At 38.2% G+C, this 22,810-nt stretch overlaps 2 protein-coding genes across 7 annotated transcripts in view; one reads left to right on the top strand and one right to left on the bottom strand.

Moving 5' to 3' along the window:
* NUP210L (nucleoporin 210 like) overlaps nt 1-22,810 on the top strand; it is a 272,420-nt gene that overhangs the window by 155,159 nt on the left and 94,451 nt on the right. For all 6 annotated transcript variants that reach the window (XM_077156246.1, XM_077156243.1, XM_077156244.1 and 3 more), the window contains 4 exons: nt 7,206-7,398; nt 19,547-19,635; nt 19,860-19,964; nt 20,244-20,345. In XM_077156246.1, coding sequence (XP_077012361.1) covers nt 7,206-7,398; nt 19,547-19,635; nt 19,860-19,964; nt 20,244-20,345 — 489 coding nt within the window. The remainder of the gene's footprint in view (nt 1-7,205; nt 7,399-19,546; nt 19,636-19,859; nt 19,965-20,243; nt 20,346-22,810) is intronic.
* LOC143678826 (zinc finger protein 287-like) lies at nt 11,040-12,326 on the bottom strand. Its single transcript, XM_077155739.1, is given in 2 exon segments — nt 11,040-11,370; nt 11,372-12,326. Coding segments are annotated over 2 exon segments (1,062 nt in total). The 5' UTR covers nt 12,103-12,326.

The following is a 22,810-nucleotide window of genomic DNA, read 5'->3' as shown; positions in this document are numbered from 1 at the left end:
ACATGGATGGACCTAGAGAACATTATGTTGAGTGAGTCTAGCCAAAAACTAAAGGGCAAATACTGTATGGTCCCACTGATGTGAACCGACATTCGAGAATCAGCTTGGAATATATCATTGGTAACAGAGACCAGCAGGAGTTAGAAACAGGGTAAGATAATGGGTAATTGGAGCTGAAGGGATACAGACTGTGCAACAGGACTAGATACAAAAACTCAAAAATGGACAGCACAATAATACCTAATTGTAATGTAACTATGTTAAAACACTGAATGAAGCTGCACCTGAACTATAGTTTTTTGCTTGTTTGTTTGTTTGTATCTTTTGTTTTTATTTTTTCTTTTTCCTTTTTATATATATATATATTTATTATTATTATTATTTTAATTTTCATCTCTATATTAACATTCTATATCTTTTCCTGCTGTTTTGCTAGTTCTTTTCCTAAATCGATGCAAATGTACTAAGAAATGATGATCATACACCTATGTGATGATACTAAGAATTACTGAGTGCATATGTGGAATGGAATGATTTCTAAATGTTGTGTTAATTTCTTTTCTTTTTTTAATTAATAAAAAAAAAGTTAAAAAAAAAAGAAAAAAGAATTATCTCGGAGAAGTCTAGACCCTGAGCAGGTGCTGACACCATGAACGTTCTTGACTCAGCTACGGGAAAGAACTCAAGGGCTGGTCAGTATGTACAGCCAAAGAAACCAAAGACTAGCGGGTGTGTACAGCTCAAAACTTTAATGCATAGCGAAGATACGCACTGGAAGATGAGCGTGGGCAGTCTCCAAAGGAGAAGAAGCAGTCTGAGATCAGAATCCTTGCATTATAGAGACTTGGAGGGCCCCTCCCCTTCTGGCTATGCTAATAAAGGATTGATGAACTGCAAAAAAAAAAAAAAAAAAGGTGAAGAGGCAGCCAACTCATTGGAAAAAAATATTTGGAAACCACATATCAGATAAAGGCTTGATATTCTGGGTCCACATAAAGAAAGAATAGAGCTCAACAACAAAAGAATAACTCAGTTATAAAATGGGCAGAGGACATGAATAAATGCTTTTCTGAAGAGCAAATTCAAGTGGCTAAAAAGCATATGAAGAGATGCTCATTTTCATTAGCTATAAGGGAAATGCAAATCAAAACAACGAGATATCACCTCACAGCTATAAGAACGGCTGCTGTTAAACAAACAAAACTACAAATGTTGGCGAGGATGTGGAAAAATTGGACACTTATTCACTGTTGGTGGAAATGTATAATGTTGCAGCCTCTGTGGAAGACAGTTTGGTGATTCCTCAGAAAACTATATATTGAGTTGCCCTATGACCTGGTCATACCGCTACTTGGTATATACCCAGAAGAGCTGAGGGCGGTGACAAGAACAGACAGTTGCACACTGACGTTCATAGCAGCACTATTCACAATTGCCGAGAGATGGAAACAATTCAAGTGCCCATCAACAGATGAGTAGATCGAATGCAGTATATACATATGATGAAATATCATGCAGCAGTAAGACAAAATGATGTCCTGAAATGTATGACAATGTGGATGAACCTTGACATAATGCTGAGTGAAAAAAGTCAGCACAAAAGAACAGATACTGTATGATTTCACTGTTATGACTCTAGTAAAGGTAATCTCAGAGGTTAAACTTTAGAATATAGCAGACCTAGAGGTACACAAAAGCTAGAGACAGAGGGAAGGCTACCCAAGAGGTTGAATTTAAATGCAAGGGAGCAGAAGTGATAGTAACTCATTAGCAGGTTTATAAGTAACATTACCATATTGAAGATGAATATGATTGAAAGGGGATGTATAGTGCTATGTATCCCACTGACTAAATTTACAATTATAAATAAGTGCTTGTATGAGCTATTTCAGTGATTCAATACTGGACAAAGAATCAATAGTAGGGGGATATAGGGGGAAAACCAAAAATGCATGCTATGACCAATAGTTAACAGGAAGACATCAACAGTACCACAGCACTACCAAGGGCAACTAACTGGCATGGGGAGGGACAAGTGATAAGAGGTATTTTTGATTCGATAGTTGGTGACATTGTGTTTGCCAGTTCTTTGTCATTATGGACCAATAAAAATTGTCTAAAATTGAGAGTGCTAATTGTACAACTGATATACTATAAAACATGGTTTGTTTATTTTGGACATTACCCATGATGCCCAATATATAGGAGAGCCGAAGGATACAAGGACTGAGAAACACAACAGTGATACATATATATGATAGAATTTGATGTGGCTACAAAAAGGAGGACCTCAAGGGGCACACAACAAACTGAATAAACCTTGGGGACAATATGTTGTACAAAATAAGCCAAAAACAAAAGAGCAAATATGCTAAGGTCTATCTCAGAATACACTTATAAGAAAATGGGAGCCTAGATTGTGGCCCCATATAGCAGCCACATTTGGTCTGAAGTTGTAGATGTATTTCTGGATTCTGAGACACTAAGCTATATGTGTACCACCTGGTATATCCCTGGAACTTTGAGTAGCTCTGTGACATCTAGGACCTAGAAATGGAGTGCTGCAGTCCTGAAGGTTAGCATAGCTATATATAATAACAGTTAAAGTATCTGAAAAAGAGATCAGGCCTCAGAGTTTAAAACAAAGCTTTTTAAAATTCAATTAGAGTTTAAAACAAAACATTCAGCTACTGTTTGAGATCAAAGTCAGAGAGGTTTATATGTCTAGTATCTAAATTTTCTGTAACACATAATCTAAATCAGCCTATCTGGATCGCTCATTTAAACAACCCAAACTCCTGGAGTTCAGAACAGGAATGAGGCCTTATAATTTTCTATGGCTTTTATAGTACCAGGATAAATCTCAGACTATGGTGAGCTGATAATTTTAAAGTATTGGTAAAGTCCCTTGAGGATCCAAAGGGAAAAAAATAGAACTGTTGAACTCTCCCATCTTGGAAACCTCGGGTACCCTCTCAACCACTTGGGACTCCCAGGAAAATAGGCCAACCCCTTGATTTTGAGCTTTGCCAGTATAAAAGTTATTTCTGTAGGGGAGAAGCTAAGAATATCCATAACAAGGCGTTAGAGTAGCTTCCTGGAAGCCTTTTTGTTGCTCAGATGTGGCCTCCCTCTCTCTAATCACAGCTCTGTAAGGTGAATCATTGCCCTCCCCCTTACTTGGTGCAAGCTATTCAGGGGTGAAAGTCTCCCTGACAACATTGGGCGTGACTCCCAGGGATGAGTCTAGCCCTGGCACCATGGGTTTGACAACGCCTTCCTGACCAAAAGTGGCAAAAGAAGTGTAATAAACTAAGGCGTCAGTGGCCAAGAGAGATCAAATGGAGCCAAGAGACTATTCTGGAGTTTTCTCTTAAATCAAGCTTCAATTAGATAGTGCTAATTACCAGTTTGCTAAACCCCAGTCAACATCACTTCTGTTGACTCATAAGAACACCTACAGCTCAAATGGAGACTCTAGAAAAGGTTTCATGCACTAGGTTTGCCTTCCTGGAACATATATTTCCTGAAAGTTTCCTTGCTCATATCAATTCCGAAACTCAGAAGGACCACCCTCTCCAGGATTATAAATTAATTACATTCCCCTGCCTTTACTGTGGGCACCCCTTCTCAACATGAAAAAGCCAGAACAGGCATTGCCCAAAAATCCATATAGGTTGGGATAAGGATCATAGGAAAAGGAAGACGTATCACAGAGAAAATTTAACAAACGATTTTATCTGCTGAATGAATATATTGATTTTCTTTCTAAACCTCCAGTGTTTTGGAGCAGCTGGAAGGGTAAATCTGAGATGATGGAATGGTAGCCCATGATAACCTCTGGGATCTATTCTGTAACTGCTTCTTGAAGTGTGCTTTGAAAATTATTGCTTTTTTCTTTCTTTGTATGTATGTAATATTTAAGACTAAAGAAACCTTTTATAAAAGATGAAAGATCATTTAAAAAAGAAATCTGTTCTTTTCAAAAAGAAATCTTGAACTTACTAGGTATGCTAGTTTGAATATATTATGTACCCCAAAACAGCCATGTTTTAATCCTGATTCAATCTCGTGGGGGCAGCTGTTTCTTTTAATCTTTCTTCAACACTGTAGATTGGAAACTTTTGATTGGATTATCTTCACAGGGATGTGGCGTGCCCAGTTGTGGGTGTGACTTTTGATTAGATGGAGATGTGACTCCACCCATTCCAGGTGGGTCTTGATTAGTTTTCTGGAATAGTTTAAAAGAGGAAACATTTTGGAGAGAGCTAAAAATGACAGAAGCCTCAGAGCCCAGAGCTGACACAGATGCCCAAATGTTTGGAGATGCTTGGAGCCCAGCAGATGTGCCATGATATGTTCAGCAAGCCAGAACCAGGGAAGAGCCAAGGGAAGCCAAGAAATGAAAGCAGTCCTGAAGAAACCAAGTGAGGAACACCCACAGGAACAGATGCTAGAAGCAACTGAGCCCAGGAGCAAGGAACCAGCAGATGACAGACATGTGACTACCCAGCTTACAGAGGTGTTCCTGACTCATCAGCCTTCCTTAAATTAAGGTATCTTTCCCTGGATGCCTTACTTTGGACAATTTTATAGACTTAGAACTGTAAACTTGTGACTTATTAAATTCCCCTTTTTAAAATCATTCCAGTTCTGGTATATCGCATTCCGTTAGCTTCCAAACTAACGCCCTAGGTTTTTTGCTGATGGTGAATTGGGTTGTAATTATGAAACTATTTCATTGTATTGTAGGACAGAACAAATTGTTAAACATTTGAAACAAATTGCTAAACAAATGGTTAAACAGAAACCAGAGACTTTACTCTGAAGATGGAAGGTACAAATATGAACCAGGGAAGGTAAAGAACCTTCTGATACTGAATTTGAAGGGGAGATGTCAATATCAACCTTTAGTTTTCTGTTGCTGTACAATTTAGTGCCATATAACAAGCATTCTCTGGGTCAGAAATTCAGAAAGGGAATAGTGGAAATACTTGTCTCTGTTCTACCAAGTCTTGATCCTCAGTTGAGAATATTCAAATAATGGGAGCTGGAAACATCAGCAGTGTTACTAACTAACAAGACGAGGGTTGCATGATTCAAAAACTGGGTTCATTAAGATTGTCACCCTAAACATCATACCATGCCTCACCATATGGTGTAGGTTTCTTACAGCATGACAGCTGGGTTCCAGTGTGGAACATGTGTTCCGATAGAAGGAGGTAGAAGTTGCATTGCCTTGGATGTTTTATAATGTCTCCTCCACTAAGGTCTGTTGGTCAGAGCAGTCACAAGCTCACTCAGTTTCAAGGGGAGGGGTACTCTTGATGGGAGGAGTAACGGAGAATTTGTGACCATGTTTTAAAATTGCTATGCAAGGGCGGGCCGCAGTGGCTCCCTGGCAGAGTTCTCACTTGCCATGCTGGAAACCGGGGTTTGATTCCCAGTGCCTACCCATGTAAAAAAACAAAGTAAAACAAAAACTGCTATGCAAGCCCTCATTCTGTTTATTTACAAATACATGTCCTAGTACTATCCACTAAAAGGGCCTAGATGCAATGATACCCCAGTAACAATGAGCATCTTGTTTTGTAACTACTATTCCAAATTTAAATAGGAAAAAGGAACTAGAACACCTTGGGAAAATAATTAATTCCAGTTTGGGTAGGGAAAATATTAGATAAGCTGAAACAACTTGTTGTAGTCATGTAAGACTAATGAAATCTTGTTAAAAGAAGTGACTTGGAGGAGCTCTCACTGTCAAAATTTTGGACAATTTAAACTAAAAAAAAAAAAGTAATGATAGAAATATCAATTTAAAAATAAAATCCATGGCTGGTGGTGAGGATAGCACAACATTGTGAATGTGATTATTCCCACTGAATCATAGGCTCGGAAATGGTAGAGATGGGAAAGTTCATGTTGTATATATGTTTCCACAATTTAAAAGAGAGAGAGACTAAAAAATAATAATAACTAAATGCAATGCAATACATGCTCTTGATCTAATCTAATTTTATTGGATCTAATCTAATCTTATTGGATCTAATAATAGAAGAGGAAAATGCCACAAGGGGCATTATTGGAACATATGAAAAAAATGGAATGTAGATTGTAAGCTTTAGATCAATGATAAATTTCCTGAACTTCATAACTGTACTTAAGGGGGTTATATAAATGAATATCTTTGTTCTAAGGAAAAGTATATGAAAGTATTAAGTGTTCGAGGAGCATATTGTATACAACCTGTTCTCATGTCTAGAAAATAGATTATGTGTGTGTGCAGAGAGAAAGGTGGAGCAAGGGGGTGCTGGGGAGGGAGAAAGAACAAAAGGGATGAAAAGAAATTGGGAATCTAGATGAAGGGTATACAGGTATTCATTGCCCTCTTCTTTCAACAGATCTGTAGTTTTTAAATTTTTTCAGTAAAAAATTGGGGGGTAAGAGATTTCAAACAGAGTTGAAAGGTTATCCTGGAGGGTTATTCTTATTCTTTATATAGATATCCTTTTTAGGTTTATGGTTTATTAGTGTGGCTGGAGGGAAGTACCTGAAACTGTTGAGCTGTGTTCCAGTAGCCTTGATTCTTGAAGATGATTGTATAAAGATATAACCTTTACAATGTGACTGTGTGATTGAGAAAACCTTGTGTCTGATGCTCCTTTTATCCAGGGTATGGACAGATGAGTTAAAAAATATGGATTAAAAATAAATAATAGGGAGGATAAGGGGTAAAATAAATTGGGTAGATGGAAATACTAATGGTCAATGAGAGACAGGAATAACGAGTATGGTATGTATGAGGTTCTTCTTTTTTCTTTTTATTTCTTTTTCTGAAATGATGCAAATGTTCTATTTTGTTGTTGTTGTTGCTTTTACATGGGAAGGCACCGGGAGTCGAACCCCAGTCCCCAGAATAGCAGGTGAGAATTCTGCCACTGAGCCACTGTCGCACCACCCAGCAAATGTTTTAAAAAGTGATCATGGTGATGGATATATAACTGTGTGATGATATTGTGAGCCACTGATTGTACACCATATATGGAATGTTTACATGTTAAGAATGTTTGTGTTTGTCTGTTGTTTATCAATAAAAATGTTTTTTAAAAAATTGGGGGATGGCACATTCCCTAGTTTCAGGGATATCTTACCTTTTTTTTAGACTTTTTTTTTTTTAATTTTCTTTCTTTCTTTTTTGAATGTAGATTCCTGTATCAAGTTTGAGGGACACGGTCCTGGAACTGTCAGTCTTTGATCAACACAGGAGAAAGTTTGATAATTTCAGTTCACTAATGCTAGAATGGAAATCATCCAATGAAACACTAGTCCATTTTGAAGATTATAAATCAGTGGTGATGGTAGCAAAGGATGATGGCAGTGGACAAACCCGGCTACATGGTATTATGAAAATTTTCAGAATCCATTCATATACTTGCTAAGTGGCTTTGCACTAAGTATTTCCTTATGGGAAAGGGTCTTTTATTAAATTTGGCAAGTATTCAGTCATTATTCCTTCAAATATTCTCTTTTCCCCATTCTCTCTCTCTTCTCCTGGGACTTTCGTAATGTGTATATTGGTATACTTGATGGTGTCCCACAATTCTCTGAGGCTCTGTTTACTTATCTTTATTCTTCTTTTTTTAGCATGGGCAGGCACTGGGACTTGAACCTGGTTCTCTGGCATGGCAAGCGAGAACTGTAGTCGCACACAGAAGTTGAAGTTTTAAAATATGAATGACCTTCTATTTTCAACACCCTGCAATATTGACATTCCTTTGTTCTTACAGTGTAAAAACATTTTTTACTTTGTACACTTTAGGCATTCCTAGGTTATACCACCTCAGTCTTCTTGGTTTTTTTTTTCCTTCTGGTTTCTATATGCCCCCAGCCCTTCTCCCTCTATCATTCTCACATTCTGCTTCATTCAGTTTCTTACAGTATTGTGCTACAATCAGGTAGTATTGTGCTATACATTTCTGAATATTTACAATCAGTCCTGTTGCACAGTCTTATCCCTTCAACTCCAATTACCCAATCTCTACTCTGTTTCTACCTCCTGATAACCTGTGTTCTTATCTGAAATTCTCCAACTTCATTCATTAATGTTGGTTCATATCAGTAACATCATACAGTATTTGTCCTTCTGTTTCTGGTTAATTTCACCCAGCATAACGTTATCCATTTCCATCCATGTTGTTACATGCTTCATGACTTTATTCTGTGTTATAGCTGCATAATATCCCATTGTTTGTATATACCATAGCTTGTTTAGCCACGCATCTGTTGATGGACATTTGGACTCTTTCATCTCTTGGCAATTGTAAATAATGCTGCTGTAAACATTGGTGTACAAATGTCTGTTCGTACTCTTGCCCTCATGTCCTCTGAATAGACACCTAGCAATGGTATTGCTGGATCGTATGATAATTCTATACTTAGCTTCCTGAGGAAGCACCAAACTGCCTTCCACAGCATTTGTACCATTTGACATTCCCACCAACAGTGGATAAGTGTGCCTCTTTCTCCACATCCTCTCCAGCACTTGTCATTTTCTGTTGTATTGATAATGGCCATTCTAGTGGGTGTCAGGTGATATCTCATTGTGGTTTTGATTTGCATTTCCCTAATAGCCAGGGGAATTGAGCATATTTTCATGTGCCTTTTGGCCATTTGTATTTCTTCTTCTGAAAAGTGTCTTGTGCTGGTTTGAAAGGATGTATGTACCCTAGAAAAGCCATGTTTTAATCCTAATCCCATTTTGTAAAGGCAGCCATTTCTTCTAATCCCTATTCATTATTGTATGTTTGAAACTGTAATTAGATCATCTCCCTGGAGATGTGATTTAATCAAGAGTGATTGTTAAACTGGATTAGGTAGAGGCATGTCTCCAACCCATTGGGTGGGTCTTGTTTAGTTTCTGAAGTCCTATAAAAGAGGAAATATTTTGGAGAATGAAAGAGATTCAGAGAGTACAGAGCAGACATAACCATGAGAAGCAGAGTTCACCAGCCAGCCACCTTTGGAGATGAAGAAGGATCATGCCTCCCAGGGAGCTTCATGAAATGGAGAAAAATCTAGTCGATGACATCATGGTTGCTGTGTGCCCTTCCAGATGAGAGAGGAATCCAGACCACATTCACCATGTGCCTTTTCAGATGAGAGAGAAACTCTGTGTTCGCCATGTGCCCTTCCACTTGAGAAAGAAACCATGAACTTCAGTGTCCTTCTTGAACCAAGGTATCTTTTCCTGGATGCCTATAGAACTGGACAGTTCTATAGACTTGCTTTAATTGGGGCATTTTCTAGGCCTTAGAACTGTAAACTACCAACTTATTAAAGTCATCTTTTTAAAAGCCATTCTGTTTCTGGTATATTGCATTCCAGCAGCTAGCAAACTAGAAAATGTCTGTTCATGTCTTTTGCCCATTTTTAAATTTGATTGTTTGCCTTTTTGTTGTTGAGTTGAACAATCTCTTTATATATTCTGGATACTAGACCCTTACCTTATATGTGGTTTCCAAATACTGTCTCCCATTAGATAAACTGCCTCTTTACTTTCTTGTCAAAGTTCTTTGATGCACAAAAGTGTTTAATTTTTTTTCATGGGCAGGCATCGGGAATCGAACCCGGGTCTCTGGCATAGCAGGCAAGAACTCTGCCTGCTGAGCCATTGTGGCCCACCCAAAAGTGTTTAATTTTGAGGAGTTCCCATTTATCTATTTCTTTCTTCAGTGCTCATGCTTTGGGTGTAAGATCTAGGAAACTGCCTCCTATTACAAGTTTTATAAGATAGTTCCCTACATTTTCTTCTAAAAGCTTAATGGTCTTATCTCTAATGTTTAGGTCTTTGATCCATTTTGAGTTCATTTTTGTATAAGGTGTGAGATATGGATCCTCTTTCATTCTTTTGCATATAGATATCCAGTTCTCCCAGCACCATTTATTGAAAAGAGTGTTCTGTCCCAGGTGAGTTGGCTTGACTGCCTTATCAAAGATCAATTGTCCATAGGTGAGAGGGTCTACACCTGAATACTCTATTCTATTCCATTGGTCAGTATATCTATCTTGATGGCAGTACCATGCTGTTTTGACCACTGTAGCTTCATAATATGCCTTAAAGTCAAGTAGTGTGAGACCTCTGACTTCATTTTTCTTTCTCAAGCTATTTATAGCCATTTGGGGCACCCTACCCTTCCAAAGAAACTTGATTATTGGTTTTTCTATTTCTGCAAAGTAAGTTTTGGGGATCTTAATTGGTATTGCATTGAATCTATAAATCAATTTAAGTAGAATTGGCATCTTAACTATATTTAGTCTTCCAATCCATGAACATGGCATGCCCTTCCATTTCTTTAGGTCTTCTGTGAGATTTCTTTTAGCAATTTCTTATAGTTTTCTTTATATAGGTCTTTTATATCCTTAGTTAAATTTATTCCTAAATGTTTTATTCTTTTGGTTGTAATTAAGAGAATTTTTTTCTTGCTGATTTCCTCCTCAGATTGCTCATTAGTAGTGTATAGAAACCGTACAGATTTTTTATAACATTGCTGTACTCATTTATTAGCTCTAACAGTTTTGCTGTGGATTTTTCAGGGTTTTCAACATATAGTATCGTATCATCTACAAACAATGAGAGTTTTACTCCTTCCTTTCCAATTTTGGTGCCTTGTATTTCCTTTTCTTGTCTAATTTCTCTGGCTAGAACTTCTTACACAATGTTGAATAACAATGGTGACAGTGGACATCCTTGTCTTGTTCCTGATCTTAGGGGGAAGGCTTTCAGTCTTTCCCCATTGAGGATGATGTTAGCTCTGAATTTTTCATATATTCCCTTTATCATGTTGAAGAAGTTCCCTTCTATTCCTATCCTTTGAGGTGTTTTCAACAAGAAAGGATGTTGAATTTTGTCAAATGCCTTTTCTGTATCAATCGAGATAATCATGTGGTTTATCTGCTTTGATTTGTTGATATGATGTATTACATTAATTGATTTTCCTATGTTGAAACATCCTTGCATACCTGGCATGAATCCTACTTGGTCATGGTGTATAATTCTTTTTTTTGTTTTGTTTTGTTTTTTGTTTTTTTTCGTTACACACAGAAGTTTTATTATCTGATTGGTTACCAAACTGTACAATTAGATTTGAATGCTTTTCAAAAGGATTTCTATATATACCATATTTACTAAGATACTCTTCAGTAGGATCATCTTCTTGTAAAAAGACTGATTTCAAGTTGAAATCTCATTCACTGGTGGGAATTCTCCTGTAGGCGCCCGTTGTGTGTCGCTCTAATCTGTTTTCATAGCCATACGAGTCTTCCAATTTGACAGTCCGGGTGCCAGCTTTTTTGAATTCAGAGAATACTCCTCTGGGCTTCAGTTTCCCATCCTGGACTAGGGCCTTCTAAAATTTCCTTTATCACCATCCATGGTTCTTCCAATATGGGAATCACACTTGGTCTGTAAACCGTAAGTCCCAGAGAAACCATGTTCCAGTAGTTCTGTAGCGTCACAGTCTTGTACAATTCCTTCTGCATGGGACGCATTAGCTCCCAGTCCTCCTTGGAGATGTCCACGGCCACATCTTTGAAGGACATGGATTCTTTGGTTGCCAAGTCATTCCGCCACCCTGTCTGGAAGGTGGTGGCTTTGTCTTCCTCTTCCTTCTCGTGAGAAAGGGCAGAGTTCTGAGAAGACTCTTCCTCTTCTAGAATCTGCGTCAAATCCTCCACAAGAGTCACCGCTTCCTCGCTGTTCTCTGGGTACTGGGATTTCACCCACATCCTAACCTCCCCAGGCAGGATGGTCAGGAACTGCTCCAGCACCAGTAGGTCCAGGATCTGTTCCTTTGAGTGGATCTCAGGTCTCAGCCACTTAAGGCAGAGCTCTCGGAGCTGACTTAGTGTCTTTCGAGGACCAGACAACTCTGGGTACGGAAAGTTCCTAAAATTCTGTCGACAGGTCTCAGTGTCACGCAAGAATCTTGAAGCAAGCCCTTGTTTCTCAATACTGTAGGGTCCACCCTGAGCCTTGTCTGGCTTCCACATGAGAAAGATTTGGGAGCGCAAAGAACTGGTCATCCTCTTGCTTGGGGCTAACATTGTGACCGGCAGGAGAGTCAATCTGGTAATATTCTTTATCTCTCCAGTGGTGACCCAACTGCTTGAAGTCTCATGCTAGAGCCACAAGGACATTATATCAAGGGCTACTGCTACTGGCATCAAGGAGGAGTTAGCAGCCTTAGTTACAAATTCTGTGTCAGAACTTGCACGGATGGTGAAGAGATCCTGTCGCTGGACCCGGCGGCCGCGCAGCCCGAGCGGCCCGAGGGGCCACGGGCCAACAATGGCGGCGGGGCGGCGGGCGTCTGCGCGGCGGGCTCGGTGCCCCTTGCACAGGGGCCCCGCGTCCCGCCGCTTCCTGTGCCCCGAGAGCCGCGCGCCCCGGCCAGGAGCAATACATCCCAGCCCGGTCCTGCGGAGCCCGGCCCAGAACCTATAATTCTTTTAATGTGCTGCTGGATTCGATTTGCAAGAATTTTCTTGAAGATTTTTGCATCTGTATTCATTAGAGACATTGGTCTGTAATTTTCTTTTCTTGTAGTATCTTTGTCTGGCTTTGGTATGAGGGCAATGTTGGCTTCATAGAATGAGTTAGGTAGCCTTCCCTCCTCTTCAATTTTTTTGAAGAGTTTGAACAGAATTGGTACTAATTCTTTCTTGAATGTTTGGTAGAATTCACATGTGAAGCCATCTGGTCCTGGACTTTTCTTTTTTGGGAGCTTCTTAATGACTAAATCAATTTCTTTACTTGTGATTGGTTTGCTGAGGTCATTTATTTCTTCTCAAGTCAATGTTGTTTGTTTTTGCCTTTCTAGGAAGTTGTCCATTTCATCTATATTGTCTAGTTTATTAGCATAAAGTTGTTCATAGTATCCTCTCACCACCTCTCTTATTTCTGTGGGTTCAGTGGTTATGTCTTCTCTTCCATTTCTGATTTTATTTATTTGCATCTGTTGCTTCCTGTTGAAACGGAGCTTGAAGGATATTAAGGAATGATGAGAAAGAAAGAAAGGAAGGAAGAAAAAGAAAGAAAGAAAGAGAGAAAGAAAGACACAGATGGGCTCAGGGGGTCTGAAGCTTGAGTTTACTTCAGACAGACTTCAGAAAATTTTATTCTTAACCAGATTCTGGTTATATACCACAGGATGACAATAGGCATGCATGCATTTCCTGAAGGAACAAAGTTCTTATCTTTCAGTGTTTTTCCTTCATACTTAAAATAACCATTTGGGGTAAACAAACATTCTCTTCCTCCTAGACTGTCTTACATAAATCAAATAACATAAAGCAGCTTACTGCCGCCACCACCCTAATGCCATCTACTCCCAAGTAGTTCCGCAGGTCTTATGTTAATCCTATCCCCTATATGCATCCTCTCTCTTTTTGTCAATCTCACTAACAGTCCGTCTTTTCTCATAGAACCAACTTCTGGTTTTCTTGATTTTTCTCGATTGTTTTTTTGTTCTCAATTTCGTTTGTTTCTGCTCTAATCTTCATTATTTCTTTCCTTTTGCTTGGTTTGGGGTTAGTTTGCTGTTCTTTCTCTAGTTCTTCAAAGTGAACAGTTAATTTCTCCATTCTTGTTCTTTCTTCTTTTTGATATAGGCATTTAGGGCAATAAATTTCCCTCAGCACTGCCTTTGCTGCATGCCATAAATTTTGATATGTTGTGTCTTTATTTTCATTTGCCTTGAGATATTTACTGATTTCTCTTATAATTTCTTCCTTGACCCACTGGTTGTTTAAGAATGTGTTGTTGAGCCTCCATATATTTGTGAAATTTCTGGCACTCTGCCTATTATTGATTTTCAACATCATTCCTTTATGTTCTAAGAAAGTGTTCTGTATGATTTCAATCTTTTAAAATTTTTTGAGACTTGCTTTGTGACCCAGCATATGGTCTATCCTTGAGAATGATCCATGAGCTCTTGAGAAAAAGGTGTATTCTGCTGTTGTGGGGTGTAATGTTCTATAAATGTCCATTAAGCCTAGCTCATTTATTGTATTATTCAAAATCTGTTTTTTTATTGATTCACTTTTAGATGCTCTGTCCATTAGAGAGTGGGGAATTGAAGTCTCCAACTATGATGGTAGATGTGTCTATTTCTCTTTTCAGTGTTTGCCTCATGTATTTTGGAGCACTCTGGCTCAGTGCATAAATATTTATGATTGTTATGTCTTCTCATTGAATTTTTCCTTTTATTAATACATAGTGTCCTTCTTTGCCTCTTTTAATTGTTTTACATTTGAAGTCAAATTTATTGAATATTAGTATAGCTACTCCTGCTCTTTTCTGATTGTTATTTGCATGAAATATCTTTTCCCAACCTTTCACTTTCAACCTATGTTTATCTTTGGGTCTAAAATGCATTTCCTGGATGGGCCACGGTGGCTCAACAGGCAAGAATGCTTGCCTGCCATGCCAGAGGACCCAGGTTCGATTCCTGGTGCCTGCCCATGTTAAAAAAAAAATGCATTTCCTGTAGACAGCATATAGATTGGTCCTGTTTTTTAATCCATTCTGCCAGTCTATGTCTTTTGATTGGGGAATTTAATCCATTAACATTTAGTATTATTACTGTATGGGCAGTACTTTCTTCTACCATTTTGCCTTTTGGATTTTATATGTCACATCTAGTTTTTCTTCTTTTTACCTTTACTAATAGTCTTCATATCTACACTCTTCTCCACACTTCTCTCTCTTGTCTTTTCCTATCTTTCTATAGTGCTCCCTTTAGTATTTCTTGCAGAGCCAGTCTCTTGGTCATAAATTCTCTCAGTGATTTTTTTGTCCGAAAATGTTTTAATTTCCCCCTCATTCTTGGAGGACAGTTTTGCTGGATATAGAATTCTTGGTTGGCAGTTTTTCTCTTCTAGCATCTTAAATATATCATCCAACTGTCTTCTCACCTCCATGGTTTCTGCTGAGAACTCTATGCATAGTCTTATTGGGCTTCCCTTGTATGTGATGGATTGCTTTTCTCTTGCTGCTTTCAAGATTCTCTCTTTCTCTTTGACATCTGACATTCTGATTAGTAAGTGTCTTAGAGTATGTTTATTTGGATCTATTCTGTTTGGGGTATGTTGCACTTTTGGATCTGTAATTTTATGTCTTTCATAAGAGTTGGAAAATTTTTAGTGATAATTTCCTCCATTAGTTTTTCTCCTCATTTTTCCTTCTCTTCTCCTTCTGGGATACCTACAACATGTGTATTCATGTGTTTTATGTTGGCATTCAATTCCCTGAGTCCTGCCCATATTTTTCCATTCTTTTCCCTATATTTTCTTTAGTGTGTCAGATTTCAGATGTCCCATCCTCCAGTTCACTAATCCTTTCTTCTGCTTCTTCAGATCTAATGTTGTAGGTTTCCATTGGATTTTTTTTCATCTCTTCTGCTGTGTCTTTCATTCCCATAAGTTCTGTGATTTGTTTTTTTTCAGACTTTCGATTTCTTCTTTTTGCTCACCCATTGCCTTCTTTATATCCTACCTCAACTCACTGATGTGACTTTTGATGAGATTTTCCATGTCTGTTCGAACATCCTCAATTAGTTATTTCAATTTCTGAATCTCATTTGAATTGTTAGTTTGTTCCTTTTCTTGCAGCATGGCTTTGTTCTCTATCTGTTCTTTGACATTCAGTTCAGCTTATTCTAGACCTCTAGCTTAGGTTTTGTTTAATGGATCGGAATTTTTCAGTTCTTGTTTTTCTGATTCTTGCCCTGCCTATATAGAGCCTTTTTTTTACCCTTAGGAGGGCCTACTTAGCTATTAAAGACCCCAGTCATATTTTCCCAGACAAGCCTGGCCTCCTGTCAGGAGGAAAGAGTCACCTGCATCAGTTTTCCCTGAGGGTGAGACCCAGAAGGTTGACAGACTTTCCTATGAAGCCTCTAGACTCTATGTTTTTACTATACTGTCCAGTATGTGGTACTTGTCTGCCTGCAGTTTCCCACCAGCATAAAATGATGCTTTGCCTTTAACTTCAGACTCTCCTTGCTGAAGGTGAGGTTGAGACAGAGGAGAGGTTGTAGGCTGGCTTTAATTGTTTCAGTTTTCCAGTCTGTCTGAATTCCTTGAAGGAGGGATTCCAACTGAGCTGGGCCCCACCCCTCTCCTGGGGAAGGCACAGCCTTCAGGGAATTAACTCCTTTCACCTGACCAGATTCTTTGTCTCTCAGACAAGCTTAATTTCACCCATGCCTGGGCAGTCAGATACTGAGAAGCCTTGCAGTTCTATCTAATGAGCTGTTAAGTAGTAGAAACAAAGGGAAAAAGTCCTTTTCAGAGCAGGACCCCATGCCTCCAGTTTGTTAATCAAGAGCTTAAGTTGGTTTGTTGCTCTATGTATCTCCAGGTTCTATGTGTTCCTCTCTCCCTTTTTTTAGGGTCCAGCCCTTTTCAAGTATTTTGTGCTGCTCAATCCAAAAACCCTCTGTTGTTGTTCCCCCCCCCATCAGCCCTGCCCCTTTCCGTGAGTCAAAAACTCCTAGTTTCCTTTAGCTCTTATTTGAGGTTTATCTGAGCTGGGGGCCTATTTTCAGTTGTGAGAATTTGTTAATTAATTCCACAATTGGAGCTTGGTTGAGCTAAACCCTTGCTGCTAGTAAAGTCTGTTTCCTTTCCCCTCTGGAAACCAGCCTGTGGGGGAGGGGCACTGGTCTCTGCAGCTTGGGGGACTTACAGGTCTGTGCAGGATCACAGCTGGTCCCACTTGTCCAAACTGGTGTATGCTGTGTGGCTGTTCTGGAGGACAAACTAAATTCCACACCTCACTAAGCTGCCATCTTGGCTTGAATTCTCACTGATTCTTTCTTCAGTCAGCTCCAATCTTCAGTTGAACCCCTCTAGGGATTTTTTTTATTTCCATTATTGTGGTCTTTGGTGCTACTATTTCTGCTTGGTTTCTTTTTCTCCCCTATCTCTTTTTTGACATTCTCCTTTTGTTCATGTATTCTTTTCCTGATTACCTTTATTTCTCTGTGCATATTTTCCTTTTGCTCTTAAGTCTTTGTCTAGTTTGTCCAAAGTTTGGTCTTCTTCATTGATGATTTCTCATGTTTTATCTTGCTCCTTTGAGTGGTCCATTACTTCCTGTTTCTTTGTATTGCTTTTAATCTTTTGCTATACACTGTGCATTTTCATATAATAATTATTAGCCTTGGAATTTAGTCTCTCATGTATCTGTTCCTTAATTTTGTATCCAGCTAGTGATATAACAGTGGTTTCCATGAATGCCAAAGAAACAACAAAAACAAAAACACTGCTTTTCACAGTCTCTGTATATTGGCTCTGTGTTGGCTGATGCTCTTTTTCAGAGTTTAGCTCCCCTTACATTGAATCTGAAGACCAGCCCAAAGTGAAAGTGTATAGTTCTCTCTAGCCTTTACTGAGCATGTGTCTTGTTCTGGGCATGTCTTAGGAATTCCCTTATTTACATGCTTTCAAGTACCCCCTCTTCTCCCAATTAAATAGTCAGCTCCTGATCTTGGGCACTCTATTGATGTCATAAATTATGTAAACCTTTGCGCCAGGTGGCTGCCATTTGATTGTTTCTTACACTGAATTATCTGCACACAAGCTGCTTTTGCATGCTGGCCAAGTTGTAGATGGCAGGCCAGAACTGGGACCATGGAACTGTACTGAAGTACAAGCATACTCCACACTCCCTGGGGATGGGGTGGAGGAAGGGCCAGCAATGGTACCATGAGGTTTTCCTACCATTTTTAAGCTCACCTTTTTCTCCCTTCAGTGCTTGCCTAATTACTGCAACCATTTAAATGTTTTCCAGAGCTCTGAGAATGATGGTTCTACCAAATTTTGCTAGTTTAGAGATTCTCTGGGAGAACAGAATAGTGGAGGGATTCACTCTGTCATCTTGGTGATGTCACTCATCATCAAGACCGAATCTCATTGCGTCTTTGTTACACTCCATTTCACTCTCTATGCTGCTTTCCAGAATGATCTTCCTAAATTAAAAATCTGAGTATCTCTCAAATTCCTTGTTTAGCTATTTTTACTGAGATCTCATGACATGTCAGGTACTGCACAATGTACTTTAGATACATGTTTTCATGTAATTCTCATAACAGCAATGAGAGATTGTCATTATTATCCCCATCTTGTGAATTTACTTTTTCATCAAATATTTATTGAGTTATTACTTTGTTCCAAGAACAGTTAGGCTTTGTGATTACAACAGTGAATAGATGAAGCAGCAAGCTCTCTGACACTAAAGTTCATACCCTTAACTACTGGCGATACTATAACCGTATTGTCTTCTAGGACGTCTGTGACTTTCAGGATAAAGTTAATAGATTGTATCTTGGCATACCAGGCCCTGCCTAGTTCTTTGACTTTACCTTTTTTCGCTCCCCACACATATCCTACATTTTTTTCTCACAATCAACAACTTTAGATCCTCAACCATGACAAGCCTTTTCATAATGACTTCCTTTGCAAATGTTGTGTGTTCCCTCTTCATAGAAAATTCTTCTCTTGTATCTTCACTGGGCTGAAACATTCCTCTGGACATCCAGGAATTTTTGATCCTTCCATGTCCCAACATATGGTAAATACTTCTTCTTTGTGATCTTATAGTATTCTGTTCATATGGGATAGCACTTATCACATTGTACTGTAGTGGATGGTTTGTCTCTCAGTCATCTCTCACCGAGCTGTAGGTTCCTTAGTTAAGGACTATGTTTCCTTCACCTTTATATCCTTTACTTGGCTTATTACCTAGCATAGAGTAGGCTCTCAATAAATCTTTTTTTGAATGAATGAATGTAATATCATGAGAAAATGCTTTACAGATTTAAGCATGATCATTATGTGTTGAAAATAAAATGATTGCCCTTTTATGGATTGAAACAGTCAAATGGCAGGCATCTGGGACAAAGGTTTACATGCTTTGTGACATCCATAGAGTGCCCAGGACCAGTGGCAGATTCATGTTTGTTAGTTAAAATAAAAAGAAAATGGATGAGTAAAGCAGGTAAGATTATAGAAGGAGTTTTTACTTGCTTCAATAAGGAATAGTTAGCCATTTAAAATTTTTGAGTTAGGACCAAAAGGACATTTACATATACAGAACAGTTTAGACGAATGAAAGTCCCCAAAGAACTATTCCTTTATTTCCCACCCTCACTTGTAAATCAAACAAAATTTTCTCCATATACCAGATGTTAGTCTGTTTTTGGATTCACAGTCCATCAGCACCATAAAGAATTTTTAATTTTGCCTGGTGTGGTTATTCATTTAATAAAGGAATGGAGAGGTGAAGTGGTTGCTCAGGAATATAATAGCAGAGCCAACACAACTACCCAGTTTTCTCTTTCTTCTGTTTTCCTCATTCAGTGTTTTACTCCCCTGCATACCACACCATTTGAAAAAAAATAGGGTAGAATTTGATTTTCTGGAGACATGTTTGTATTCTAACATGTTATTGTTTCTGACAAGGTGTTTTTCTGTGTGTTTCTAGGTCATCAGATCCTTAAAGTACATCAGATAAAAGGGACTGTACTCATTGGAGTCAATTTTGTGGGCTATTCAGAGAAGAAGAGTCCAAAGGTCAGTGAAGGTTGTTGTTTAATCAGGAGTAAGAAATATAGATTAGATACTGAAATTTAAGATTCTGTCTCTAAAAGTTGTTTTACAATTGATGTAAATCTGAGAACCATGTACCTCTGAGGTTCTGCTATTTTGGGGACCTGAGAAAGTATTGGGATCGTTTCTCACTGGGCTGAGGAATTAGAAGGTTATACTCACCTTTGTGTTTCTTGTTAAATTTCTAGGAACTTTCCAACTTGCCCAGATCTGCAGCTGTGGAGCTGCTCCTGGTGGATGATGTAACTGTACTTCCAGAGAATGCCACCATCTACAACCACCCTAATGTGAAGGTAGAGCTGTTTGGGTCTAGTTAAATGGAATCATGTTGGAGGGAGGTATAAAAATTTTAAAAACTCACTTATATGTTGAAAATACTATTATACCTATGTAATGCATATGTAATAATTGGCTGAAATATTCTTGAGACTTATATTTTAACAATCATATTTGTCTTTAGTTCATTGACTTTAATCTTTTACTCCCATACTCTTTCTTTAGGTAGATAGATGTTCTTCACTTTGAATTATTTATAGATAAAAGGAACAATATATTGTCTGATTTTCTCATAGGAAATATTTAGCCTTGTGGAAGGATCTGGCTATTTTTTAGTCAACAGCAGTGAGCAGGATATTGCTACCATCACTTATATGGAAGCAGAAAGTTCTGTTCAGGTGAGTTCCAGAGATATTCCCTAATTGATGGTCTCAGGGAAAATATTCTTAGGAGAATGATTAGAAAAAAATTTCACGTATCTGAAACTTTAACAAAAGTAACATTTGTCTCTCTCTTTTTTAACCTTTTACTTTGAAATAATTTCAAATTTACAGGACAATTGCAAAAATAATACAAACCCTTGCCACCCCCCAGATATCAAGATCCACCATTTTAATATTTTGCCACCTTTGCTCTCTACCATACATATATGTATCTCCCTATCTGTTTTCTGAACATTTGAGAGGAGATTGCACATCATATTCCTTCAACACATACTACTTTCATGTACATTTTCCATGAACATGCATGTAATCACTTTAAAGGTAGTTATCAATTTCAAGAAATTTAATGTTGATATAAAGCTTACATTCTGTATTCCAATTTTTTCTTAAGTCCCCAAAATGTCCTTTTGCGTTTTTCTTCTCCATTTTTAGCTCCCATATAATATCATGAATTACATCAATTATCATTATCTCTTTAGTTTAATTTTTTTTAATTGTGGAAACATATTTACAACACGAATCTTCCCATCCCAACCCCGCTCAAGAATACCAGGCCGTGGGATTAAATCACATTGGTGATGTTGCAATACCCTCACCACTTTTCATTCCCATCTTCACTCCAAACAGAAACTCTACACTTATTTTGCATTAACTCCCCGCAGCCCTTGCCCCCAACCTCTAGTAACCTATGCTCTACTTTTTGTCTCCATGAATTTGTATAGTCACTGACATTTTCTTTGTGCTTAACACAGGGCTTGGATTTAACATCCTAAAATCTTAGACACTCTGTTTTGCTTTGATACCAACTTAACATAGCATACATAAATAATCTTCCTGTAACCTTCAGTACCCCATGTTTATGGAGTTCTTTTAACAAGTTATGTATTTATATATTATAAATCCAAAACCACTGGTTGATCATTTCGTTTTATGCATTTGCCTCTTAGATACTGTAGGGAATAAAAAGTAGAGTTACAAACCAAAAATATAACAGTACTGGTATTTTTATTTACCCCTATCATTACCTTCCCAGTAGATCTTTATTTCTTCATGTAGCGTCAGCCAATTGTCTAGTGCCCTTTCCTATCAACATGGAGAATCCTGGTTCTTTAGGATTTCTTGTAGGACAATCTAGTTGTGATGAAGTCTTTCAACTTTTGTTTATCTGGGAATATCTTCATTCCTTCCTCATTTTTGAAAAACAGGTTTGCCATACTTAGAATTCACAGTTGGAAGTTCTTTGCTTTCCATTGACAAATTGGTGCTTGATATTATTGAAGCTAGTTTGTATGTGAAACATTGCTTATCTTTTTCAGCTTTCATAATTTTCTCCTTATCTTTGTCATTAGACAGTTTGATAATAACCTGGTGTGGTGTGGATCTATTTGGATTCATACTGTTTGCAGTTCATTGAGTGTCTTAGATGTGTATATTTGTGTCCTTCATTAAATTTGGGAAGTTTTCAGCCATTGTTTTTTTGAATATTCTTTCTGCCTTTTTCTCTCTTTCTCCTGCTGGGACTCCCACAATGTGTGTGTTGGTATGCTTGATCATATTCCAAAGGTTCCTCAGTCTCTGTTCACTTTTCTTCATTTTTTTACTCTTTCTCCTGCTCTGGATGGTTTCACTTGTCTTCTCTTCAAGTTCACTGATTCTTTCTTCTGCCAGCTCCAATTTGCTATTAAACTCCTGTAGGGAATTTTTAATTTCTGTTCAGTTCTGTTTGGTTCCTTTTCATAATTTCTGTCTCTATATTGATATTCTCTTTGTGTTCATCAATAATTTTCCTGATTTCCTGTAGTTCTTTGTCCATGTTTTCCTTTAAGTTTTTCAGCATATTTAAGACCATTTTTTAAAAAAAAATTGTCTAGAATGACATTGATAGTTTCTAATGTTTTAATTTTCTCCTTTGACTGGGCCATTCTTCTTCCTTCTTTGTATGCTTTGTCGTCTTTTTTTTGAAACCTGGACATTTTGATATTTTAGTGTGTTATCATCACTGGAATTTAGACTCTGAAGTATCTGTTCCTTAGACTTGTATCTAGCTAGTATTATGGCAGAGCTTTCCTTGACTGCAAGGAGCTAGAAAAAAAGAAGGAGAAGGAGAAAAGAAAAAAAATGCTTTTCTCAGTCTGCAGATGACCTGTACAAGTACTCTCCTTCAGAGCTTGTCCATACAATGATTTTGGAGAATAGCTTCAAGTCAAAAAGTAGAGATTTCCTACATCCTTTCTATGCATGGCTCTTGTTTGGGGCATGTGGGGAATTCCCCCATTTACACAGATGCAGATGTTCTCTCTTTTCTGGGAAGCAGTTTCCTCATGGTCCCTGGCATTACACTTTATGTCCTACAGCCAGCAATCCCTTGTCCCTCCCCCACCATTCTGTAGGAGAGCTCCAGAGCTTTTCTACATGTCAGG

This window comes from Tamandua tetradactyla, chromosome 4, assembly GCF_023851605.1.
Source record: "Tamandua tetradactyla isolate mTamTet1 chromosome 4, mTamTet1.pri, whole genome shotgun sequence".
Taxonomy (NCBI): domain Eukaryota; kingdom Metazoa; phylum Chordata; class Mammalia; order Pilosa; family Myrmecophagidae; genus Tamandua; species Tamandua tetradactyla.
The sequence above is the reverse complement of the archived record's forward strand: the minus strand, read 5'-3'. Positions and strand labels throughout refer to the sequence as shown.